The sequence below is a fragment of the Medicago sativa genome, chromosome 5 (assembly GCF_051527215.1).
Source record: "Medicago sativa cultivar Bolivia chromosome 5, Bolivia_mono, whole genome shotgun sequence".
In the NCBI taxonomy this organism is placed as follows: Eukaryota; Viridiplantae; Streptophyta; class Magnoliopsida; order Fabales; family Fabaceae; genus Medicago; species Medicago sativa.
In genome coordinates, this window is record NC_140753.1 from 63410988 (window position 1) to 63422315 (window position 11328).

Genomic DNA, 11328 nt, shown 5'->3' on the forward strand with positions numbered 1-11328 from the left:
ACCTGGAATTCAATTGAAGCATTTGAAAGGAAATATTATTGTCTCATCTTGATCCTCAATATATAACTCATTTGCAAAGTTAAGCAAATAAAATAGCAGCTGTTAATGCTTCAAACAAAATAGATGTCCCTGTCGGATAATATAATATTGCAAATGAATCTGAACCGCGCATGAAGCGTGGTAGACTAGTTGGTTCCAAATATCAAAAATCCTTAAACAAGAAAAGGAGTTAAAAGGAAAGATAACCCAAACGATGATGTGTAAACTCTAAAAGAGTCGTATGACATAATTGATTTTTAAGTTCCAGAAGAATTGACAAGGTACCCGAAATTTACGAAAAAGAAAGAGATCTCGTTAAATTATGTCATGAATGGAATGAGAGGGAACCAAAATGAAAGTCAACGTTGACGATGTTTTTCTATAGCGCTATACGTGATAAGTGATAATGAGGATCATGAATTGAAAATCAATAAAAGATTATAGATAAAGAAAATATATACAAATGGAAAGAGACAATTTCAGTGAAATCAAACTCGCTTTGCAAAGCTAAACTTTTTGGACTTGTAATCCGCACACTTGAAGCTGTGAAGTTAATTAGATATATATGATTTTTCGCGAAAGAGAATTGCATTGATAAAATACATACATGTAGAGTTTGATATGTTCACCGGAAGTGAGTTGATATTTGTCTAACGTTTATGTTTATGTCACATATTCACTTGATTGAAGTAAATTCAAGAACTTTTCTTGCTTGGTTAATTTTAGTAGCACATGAAAGGCTCAATTTTTATAAAGATGTGTTTCAATATATTTGTATGACTCAAGTGATAGTGATAAGTATATGAAACTACCTGAAGGAGTTATAGATATTGAAGAAATGACATCATATGTCCATTTTAAAGATTTGAAAATGAATTTGTTATAATCGATTTTATGATGAAGGGTATAAATATTATTAGAACTCCTGAAGAGATTCTAAAATATTGATTATAGAAAGAATTTAAATTAAATATGTTGCTTGCGCAAAGTTCGTATGGATTTGAAAATTTATTATTTAAATGAGATTTTGTGCATCTAAAAACTTATATACAAAATGTATTAAAATAATTTGATATGGACAAATCTAGTTGATTTTATACTATAATGATTGTGATGTCACTTGATGTTAGTATAGATAATGTCCTCAAGAAAACGATAAACAACTTGAATTGGTCATGGAGTACCATATCTTAGTTCAAACGAGGACATTAATGTATTTTGTTAATTATATGTATTGTGGTATTTTGTTTTTGTCACTATTAGTAAATACAGGTATCGGAACAAAGTCAAGCATATGTTTTGTATCTTAAAGAAACAACATAATCAAGAAAGTGGAGAATGCTCTTTTATTAAGGATGATGATTTTACAAATACAACAAAATTGTGGATTTCTTAAAGGAGTTCTTGCAACAACTCAATATGAAGAAACTTCTCAAGTACTGCCAATTTGAAGAAAACTATGAAGATAAACCAATTCTTTCAACAAAGTCATTGCAAGTAAAATTTTGGAGTAACTAAAATAAATATTATTTGAATTTCTTCATTTCACATATGGTTGTATTTATGAGGGGAAGACATAAATGTGTTCTGCACTCTTTTTTCCTTAACCATTGTTTTATCCCATTAGGTTTTCCTGATAAGGTTTTTAACGAGGCAGATTATCACACACAAAAGGGATATTGTACTCTTTTTCCTTCACTAGAATTTTTTTCCCACTGGGTTTTTCTCTAGTAAGGTTTTAATGAGGCATATCTTCAATGGACATCCAAGGGGGAGTGTTATAAATATTAATAGTGGATGTCCAAATAGTAAATGGGTTAATGGGCCATACCACTGGGTTATTGGGTTTAGTTCATAAGCTACTCTATTTCCCTATAAATAGAGCTCATTGTAACATTCAGAAGTACATCAGTAAATAAGAACACTTCTCCTTATTCTCTTTTCTCCTTCTCTCTATTGCTTATTGTTGTCTCTATTTACCTATATTCTTAATAAAATTAAAATATATGTATTTTTTTTAAGGTTAATTGTTCAAATTGACCATGTAATATAGTGATGTCCGAAAAATCATCCTATAAAATAAAAATCACATATTCTAACTCTGTAATTTGAGATTATTTAAATTTTTGACTTTGTAATATACGAAAAGTGCAAAAAAAGTGACCTCTAAGTTGGATTTTTTCATGATTCTTCGTGGACATGTTTAAGACATTAAAATATAACTTTTCACAAAAAAAAAAAGATTTTTTTTCGACAAATGACAGATTAATAATGAATTTTTGTTCCCAATAATGATAAAAAAAAATTTTGGTTATACAATAATGATGAATTTCATATTGAAGATTATTATGATGTTCTAATCATACATAAAAAGTTATAGAGCAAAATTTGACATGTGAATATATGCTTACTCGGACAAAATTACAATTTTACACGTTTTGGTTGAAAAATAAAAATAAAAATAAATCGAGGTTTATTCGAAATGCTATGAAACTTTGAAGATCTTTTATATGTATTTTTATAGATGTCTCTGCAAACAATCTCGTCAAAATTCGATTTCTAGGTCAAGATTTTCGTTGTATTTTTTTTTTTAGTTTTTGACGCTTTAAAAATTCTTAATTGATATGTTCCTTGTCAGAAAAATCTATGGTTTTTTGTGTAAAGTCATACTTTATTGCCATTAACATGTTTGGAAATAATCATGAAAAAGTTCAACCTCTATATCACTTTTATGGACTTTGCTTATATTAAAAGGTCAAAAATATAAAAAAAAAATCTCAAATTATAGAGTCAAAATACATGTCTTTATTTTTATTTTATTTTTTTTGTCAAGTAACCTAGTGGGTAGAATTCACCTTTTTTTCAAGGTGAATAAGTGGGGTGTCTGAGGTTCGAACCTCAACCCCTGCATATAATAATGCATGCCCATGTCTTTATTTTATAGGGTCATAATCCAAACTTCGTGTATATTAATCTTATTTTCACATAGACACGGTACTGAGTATTTATTTCTTCTCATTAATGATTATATTAAAGGGTTAAATGTATTTTTGGTCCCTATAAAATTGGGACCTTATAAGTTTAATCCTTACTTAATTTTAATAGTTATTTTAGTCCTTAAAAAAAATCTGCACTCAGTATTAGTCCTTACTCAATTCAAATTTGTTTAATTTATGTTTAAACTCTTAAGTTTTTGAACAATTTTTTTGCAGACGTGTTAAGAACATTGCTCAAAGTTCCTCCGCAAAAAATTATCGAAAAATTTGATTTCTACGTTCAAATTTTGTTACTTTTATCTTTAACTTTTGACGTTTTAAAAAATTCATATATAATTCGTTTCACGTTAAAAAATTCTAAATTTTAGCAAATGAACCTTTCACAATGTTCTAAACTTGTCTCAAAAAATTGGTTCAAAAATTTAAGAGTTTAAGGATAATTAAACAAAATTTATCTTAGCAGGGACTAAAAGTATAAGGGATTCTTTTTTGTAGGGACTAAAAAGACTATTAAAATTAAGTAAGGACCAAACTTAAAAGTTCCCAAATTTATAGGGATCGAAAACATATTTAACCCTTATATAAATATTGACACATTGTCTTAAAATCAAACAATAAATTAATTTTTGAAGCAGATAAAATAAACTCTTGTGATTATGGTTCTTCACAATGATAATTGTCAATAAATTAAAAACATATATTCTTAATCTTACGAGTGCCATAATTTTAAATATAAATTAAACAATTGTAATTATTGCTTTCTTTACCAGCATAAAGTATATTTGAGATAATAAATAATCTATTTTAGGGTGGAAATACTAATAAATTAAAATCTATTAAGAAAAAGTACCTTTCCCAACCTTAAAAAACCATTTTTTATAAGCAAAATATATTATTAATGGAAGTATTGATGACTAAAATTGGTAAGTGCACCAAATTGTTTCAAGTAATAAAGTATTAAGTTATACTTTTCACAAAGATTGTCGTTTCGACGAGGCAATTAGCTACATTTATTAATTAAAGTAGTAAATTAGGGGGAGTTTGCAAATTTCATTTGATTGTGCAAGGTAGTTGGTTTGATTGCAGAAATAGTAAAAAGGGGTTGATTCAGATAATTAGCGACGATTAGGATTCTTCGAATCCCCTCTACCTCTTTGTTGGACTCGATGCAAATATATTTATCAGTTATGAAATAAGGATTATATCAAAGTGGTTAGTTCTTGGGATAGAATCCCTCTAGATGTCACGTCGTTCCTCATCACCTTAAAGGACATACTTGAAATACGGTAAAGAGTCATCACTCCTCTAGGTTTTTGTATACCTTGTTATAGATATAAAAGTGGGGACATGCACTCTCACGGGTAATTTAAGCAAGGCATATGTTGAAATTCCTAAATTGTCTTCTTAAAGAACCATACCACACACAAATATTATAATTTAACCACATACCCTAATTATCTCTAAGTGATTAAAGAAGTTAGAATAAAGTTCATATGCAACGATTCTTATTCAAGAAAGTCATAAGCTTTCAACCCTAGTATATGTTCAATCATGCAGGATGGGTATGCCACATTCTCAAGTAATTGAAGACATGCAGGATGGGTATGCCACATTCTCAAGTAATTGAAGACATTAAGCATAAAACATATGAAAATTAAATACAACTCAAATCATAACTGAATAAAAGACTTGCATTAATAAAAGAAAGCAAATTAATATAGGGTCATCTTAGAACCTTAATCAAAAGGTGTCTACGTTCTCATGGTAACAATAGACATACTAAAAAAAAAAGATACTCCATAACAAAGGTTGCGAAGGTGTGACACTCCTCTTTGTTTCTCCAAGCACATTTCTTCCTCTTGAACCGTCTAGTGTTAATTCAGGATGGAAAAGCGGACTGGCCCGTCCCATTTAAGCCCATCATATTCAATCCCGTCTAAAAATGTGACGAGGCGAGCCGAGTGAATTTAGGTGATTGGGCTCAAAATTCCACACTATTCCACTTAGTGGCAGGTTGAAGAGTTTGCGGGTCGGCCCGTCAAAAAAATGGAAGCAAATAAATTCGGAAGGCAAATCCAACAACACCATCAACCAATTAACAACATAATTAACAAATTCAACATCATAATTAGCATAAATCATAACTAATTAATAACAACAATTCAACTATCATAACTTATAAACCAACAACATTAAACAAATCTCAAAATTGTACCCAAAAAAATCAAAATAAAATAAATCCGTCATCGTAAAACAAATCCAAAAATAAATCAAAAACCAAAGCAAACACAAAAACATAAAATAAGTCTCAAAGTAAATCTACCAACATAATTTTTCTAGTAAGTCAATCACCCAAGTAAATCAATCCAAGTTAATAGTCATCTATTAGGACAGTAAAGCGGTCTGGTCGGTCCCCGCTTAGGTATGTTCCGTTTAAAGCCGTTCAAAATGAAACGAGGCGAGCCGAGCCAATTTAGGTAATCGAGTTCAAAACTTCAACTCAATCTGCTAAAAATAACATAAAATGAAAAACAAAAAAAAATGTTTAACCAAAAATTTACGTCTCTAACTTTGCATTTCTAGAGTCATGTTGATATCATTAGGTTGGGATAAAAATGGATTTTGCAAATGAAGGAAGGTTGTGATGCAAACGATTTAACCAAGTCATTAGAAGAGTTTATAGAAGGTTTTGATCTAATGAGTAGTATGTGTTAATGATGATGTACACCATTGGAATGGTCAATTTCATTTAAGCCACATTACAAATTCCATTATCTAGTGAATCAGTAGCAATTAGTAACATTGGAAAATATTATCTATTAGTACTATTTAATTTCATACATGGAATGATGAATATTTGACATTTGTAATACTTGTTTAATTAAGGGCCCACCACTATGGTTTAGGAGGAAAAAAAAAGTAGGATTTAGGGAAGTGATTTAGGAGGACTTAGTAGGATTATAATGGGTGGCACTTTGGTGCCATTAATGACACCATGCCATTAGATCAGGGCCACACATTGCCCCAAGTGTGTGTGTGTGTGTGATGTGTGTGTTGGCTGCCATCAATGGCCATGATTTAATGGCACGGTGCCATTAATGGCACCCAAGTATTGTCCGATTATAATACTATAGATAGATAGATGGATAGATATTGATGGATAGATAGATTGATAGATAACAAAGTGAAGATGAAGTCAAAGATGAAAGGTAAGTTCATGCTTTGATTGTTGTAGTGAAGGAATATTTACCTAGGAAAAGAAGACATCAGAATTAAAGAATGAAAGCCATGTCTTTCCTAATTGATAATAGATAAACTACAGTTCATAAAAAACAAAAATTAAATGATTGTAGAATTGAAAACACAACGTAAAAGTAGCCAATGGTGGAGAAGAATATACATAGTAGATTGACGCCCATTTTGTCGTGTGTATTCAACTAACCATTTTATTTAGACATCTCTAATATAGCTACCATAAATAGTAGAATCAACAATAGAATTAAATAACACAACCTTTTTTACGGTGGCGGAGCCAGAAATTTTAATCAGTGGAGGCATCATATATATAGTTTGTAATATTAAATATATATTACATTTTATTTTTGGAAGCATAAATATACATCACAATTATTCTCTACTATTTGTCATTTTTTGAAAATGATATTACTGAACTCTTGAAGTTTTCGATCAACTACTGGATAGAACAATTGAACTTGTTAGAAACTTTCTCCAATTTGCACTTTGACTTCTTTTTTCTCCAATTTGTAAAACCTCCTATTATTAAGGCCTCACCACTACCACTATTTCTAAATAGTAATGTCGATCATCGTTAGAATTTCAGATGATTTTAATTAAGTATTGATCCATGGTTGACAACATATTAACATAATCTAGCAAAGAAATTATAGTGTACCACATGTGTAAATAAATATTTTAACAAAAAGTTATTTAGCAGTGTACTAATATAAATTGATTTCTTATAAATATATATATATATAAATTAACTTTGCGACCACTAGTGATACTTTGATAGCATCAATTAACTTTGCAAGACTACAATGGATGAGACAATCGTTTTAAGAAAGACTCACCAGAGCTCTATGTAGTTAGTTTTAACTTTTACTTTAGGAATAGAAAAACATCAAAGGTGTATAATCTATTAGAATTATCAATTACTATGAGCCACTATATATGTAATAGAAGTAATGAACTAAATTGTGTGTAGGGATCTTATAATATTATCAAGGCTATCTCACATAATAATATAGTTGGTAAAAATAATTTGTGCAGGCAGGAGCCCACGCAACCTTGTGTGTGGCTCCGCCACTGCTTTTTTGGTGCTGCTTAAAGAGCACAACCGATTATAGGAAAACAATTTACTTTAATTTTTGAAGCATCACTTTCCTGTAAGTTTCTGATAATTACATTTTTCGAAGCCAAACATCGCCAATCCAAATGAAAAACAAAACAAAATATACAAAGTGAAAGATTTCTCCCGAGTAATACTCATATGTGCCTCCCACGTTTTTTTATGAATGAATCGCATTTTTTTTGGTTCTGAATGGTTTGAAAAAAGAAAAATGGCAGGTTATATCCAAAAATAAACGTAGCAACATTGATTTATTGGAAGAACTTTTTCAGAAAATGAACAAATCAATAAGTATACATACTATGCTATGCATATAAAAAGTACTTAGCATGCTCCTAAAATGATTTTTAGGGCAATGGATTTTGTCGTACATTGACAAAGATAAAGATAAGTGAGGGTCCATCTAGAGATAAACCTATGAGAAAAAACACATTCCAAAGACCCAGAGCGAGTACCATGTGTTTGCACTTGAATTCTAAAGCATCATAGTAGATTGTAATTTTATTTTTTTACAAAAATGTATATTCTTACTGAATTGGTGAAATTAATTAGAGTTTCATAATGAATCAAACAATATTATATTATAAGAAACCTCGAAAAAATTAAAGAAACAGAAATAATCTATCTATATGCTATTAACTTCAAATACACAAAAAAGCCAGCACACTTGCACCCTTACATACATACAAACAAAATTAAACAATTGATAAATCTTATTCTATTTTGTACGATCATTATTATGGTAAACAAGGCTTGAATGTGCTCACCACCTTCTTTACTTGATCAACCAATGAAGTACAAGACACAATGCCATCATTCCCAGCCAAAACCCTATATTTATCTTTCCGAGTAAAGTTAGTGCACTCAAACCCTAGAGTTGCAGCCAATATCCTTTGAACATAATTGGCCACATCGTGTGGACTCTTCCCGGACGAACATGTCGCTTCAACCGGCAACTGGTTCAAGAAAGTAACCTCATAAACTGGTCTTGGATTCATGAAGAAAAAAACCGGGTCCAAACCTTTCCAACCCCTTGCAGTTGTTGCATGGAAGAACCCTACTCTATAGTTCATGGCGACTGGTACTATCCGATCTGTGAGTTCTGCAAATAGAGCACTAAATCGTAAAAGGAAAGGCTCGCGACATGTCGTTCCTTCTGGACAAACAACTAAATCTCCTTTGGATAACTCATATTTTATTCTCTCAGCGTCCACATTTCGCATCCTGGTTAGTCTCACGGTAGGAATGGGGGAGAGGATTTCCGATAACCGTGAAATAGAGTATGTTACCGCTGGAGTTTTACGTTGGAGGACGGAAGAGAGGACCACAGGGTCCATTAGAGTGCGGTGAGTACACACAAAAAGAACACCGGGGCCGCCTGCGGAGGGAGGGAGAGGTGGTTTTCCCTTCACAATAACTTTGCCACCAAATAATCTTGACATGTGAGGAATAGCCCAAAAAGGTAAAATGGCTCCCAAGGTTAATCTGATTATGGCTAGTAATATACCTATGGGAATCCAAAGGATGATTAGTAGGGAGGTTAATGGTGTAGGCCGCTTCACCAATCGGCCGTCGTGGAAGATAACCGGATGAGGTCGGAGAAGCTGGCTATCATTGTGCTTTTGGCTTGTCCTAAATGGTGGTTGCATTTGTTCCTGCACACATACAAAATATGTCATTTAAATTTATCTTTGCTTACCCAATATTTAAAGTAAATTAATTTAAATTATTATTCATTTGCAAAAAATAATTATGATTGTTAACAACAATTTTTTTTATCTCTAACAAAACAAATTTTTTATAATACTAAAAAAGCTGAATAAACTCACAAAATTCAATTATAAAATAAATAAAATTTGATATAATTTCATCTCTACTTATAAGAAACAACAAAATTGGAGATATATATGATTCTAATAATTAAAAAACACAAGATTTTGATACTAAACAGGTAAATAGACTCGAAAATTATGGGTTAAATACGTTTTTTGGTCTCTATAAATATTCTAACTTTTCATTTTATTTTATTTTATTTTATTATAAGCAAAATAGATTAAAAAAAATACACGGGATACTTTAACTCATGAGTGCAAGAGAGTCAAAATCTCATACAGATTGAAGACAACAAATGAGATTACACCACTAATAAAAAAAAAAAACTAACACCCAAGTTCTCCCCCATCGTATTTATGAACCAACCCCGTGAAAGAGTCTTTATCTGAGTAACAACATTATTGATGTTTGCATGTTCACCTTGGAATAAAATTTTGTTTCTAGTATTCCACAAGCACCAAACAACTATAAGCCATATTATAGGAAGTTCACCCTTTTGGAATACTTACACTTAATATTTTAAACATGACTATGAAAAAAAAATTAAATTTTAAATGATAGACATGACCGAACATAAAAGTAAAGGCAAAAATTGTATACGAACAAATTTTGGGAGACTAAAAGTCGAAATAAAATTTTAGAGAGATTAAAACAAAAAGTTAAAATATTTATAGTGATCAGAAACATATTTAAAAAAAGACGGAGTGAATTTCCAAATGACAATTTTGAGAAAAAATAATAATATTAATTTATTCGATTTCAAACCAAAAAATTATTCGTTGAAATAATTAATATTTTAAACACCAAATCGAATTTTTTCATTCATTGCAATTTCTCACTTTGGTTAAATAAATTATAGTACCTGGCAAAGTTTGGAGAAAGAATGATTGCTTGATGTAGTAGTACTAAGCCTTGCCATACCCAACTTTGGAACTTGGTTATTGAAAAGTTTAGCAACTCTTTCAGAAACGAAAGTAATTGATTCACTTTGAACAAATCCTGTAGCTAAACCAAACCTATTGAAAACCAATTCACTCCCAATTACTTCATCTGCACGTAAATGTTCCTCAACAAACCTCTTCACCATAACTCCTGGCATTTTTGTTACCACAACCCTTTTCTCATAAGTGCTAAAAATCTTCCAAGCTTCCATGTCAAGATCATCCATGAAGAATTTTGGTAAAACTGCTCTTGAAACTGATTCAATCTCCGATTTATGAATTCCGGCTACGGCTACAAAGATCATTAGCTTGAGACTTATGTCCTCCATGCCGAGCATCTCTAGGAACCGAATCACGGGCCATAGGATTAATAGCAGAACGAAGCGAATCAAACCTGAGGCCTCGAACGCTACTAACATGAAGTAGGAGAATACATCTGAGTTTTTTAGAAGTGTGCCTTCTAATTCAGAGACAACTGAGTCCATTAGATGAACAATATTCTGTTGTGTTTTTTTGTGTTTGTGAAAAATGAAAAATGATGTTTTGTTATGATTTTATGTGTTGTGAATTGTTTTTATAGTTTCACAATGTTTATGTTGGGTTTTTATTGTTTTATTATATATAAGATAAGATTAAGGAAATGAGAGGGTTGATTTATTTGACTTGTCTCTTTTGCTTAGGACTATAAGGCAGTTTATCAGTTTTTCAACCACCCTTGTGTTTCTTTTTTCTGTCTCTCTCTAAATACGTTTTTTTGGTGGGTATATTAGAGAAGAAAATAGAGGTTTATAAGCAATGTTTATTGGCAAAAACTGATTACTTAACACCAACGATAAAAAAAAAAGTATGGTAGATGGTACTTTTGGACACCTAAAATTGGTGCTTGTAATTTTTGTATTTATTTAGGTTACTTACCATTAGTTTTAGTGTAGTGTACGTATCATTTGCAATAGTATGGTTTTGTATATTAATATAAGAAAAGCTAAACTATAAGGTGAGTTGGTGTGTTCAATAAGTTCTATTTTAAAATTAAATTTTATAAAATATGTGTGATTTATAAAAAAAAAAAAATTAAATTTATTATCCAACTTATATTATTCCTGACCTGTTCCACCGATTCGAACTCAACTCCTACACTAGGATAACAATT

The 11328-nt window shown here is 30.8% G+C and overlaps 1 protein-coding gene across 1 annotated transcript; it reads right to left on the reverse strand.

The window, feature by feature from the left end:
* Positions 1–7966: 7966 nt before the first annotated feature.
* Positions 7967–10771, reverse strand: GPAT5 (glycerol-3-phosphate acyltransferase 5). Its single transcript, XM_085709006.1, has 2 exons — positions 10100–10771; positions 7967–9059 (listed from the first exon to the last, which is right to left on the reverse strand). The coding sequence occupies exons 1-2, from the start codon at positions 10661–10663 to the stop codon at positions 8142–8144; spliced, it is 1482 nt and encodes a 493-aa protein (XP_085565132.1). The 5' UTR covers positions 10664–10771; the 3' UTR covers positions 7967–8141.
* Positions 10772–11328: the final 557 nt, after the last annotated feature.

What these genes read in the sequence shown, in the direction of transcription:
- GPAT5 (XM_085709006.1), bottom strand. Translation starts at nt 10,663, where the DNA reads ATGGACTCAGTTGTCTCTGAATTAGAAGGCACACTTCTAAAAAACTCA. An exon ending in CTTTCTCCAAACTTTGCCAG is followed by an intron (nt 9,060 to 10,099) that starts GTACTATAATTT and finishes GTATGTGTGCAG; the next exon opens with GAACAAATGCAACCACCATT.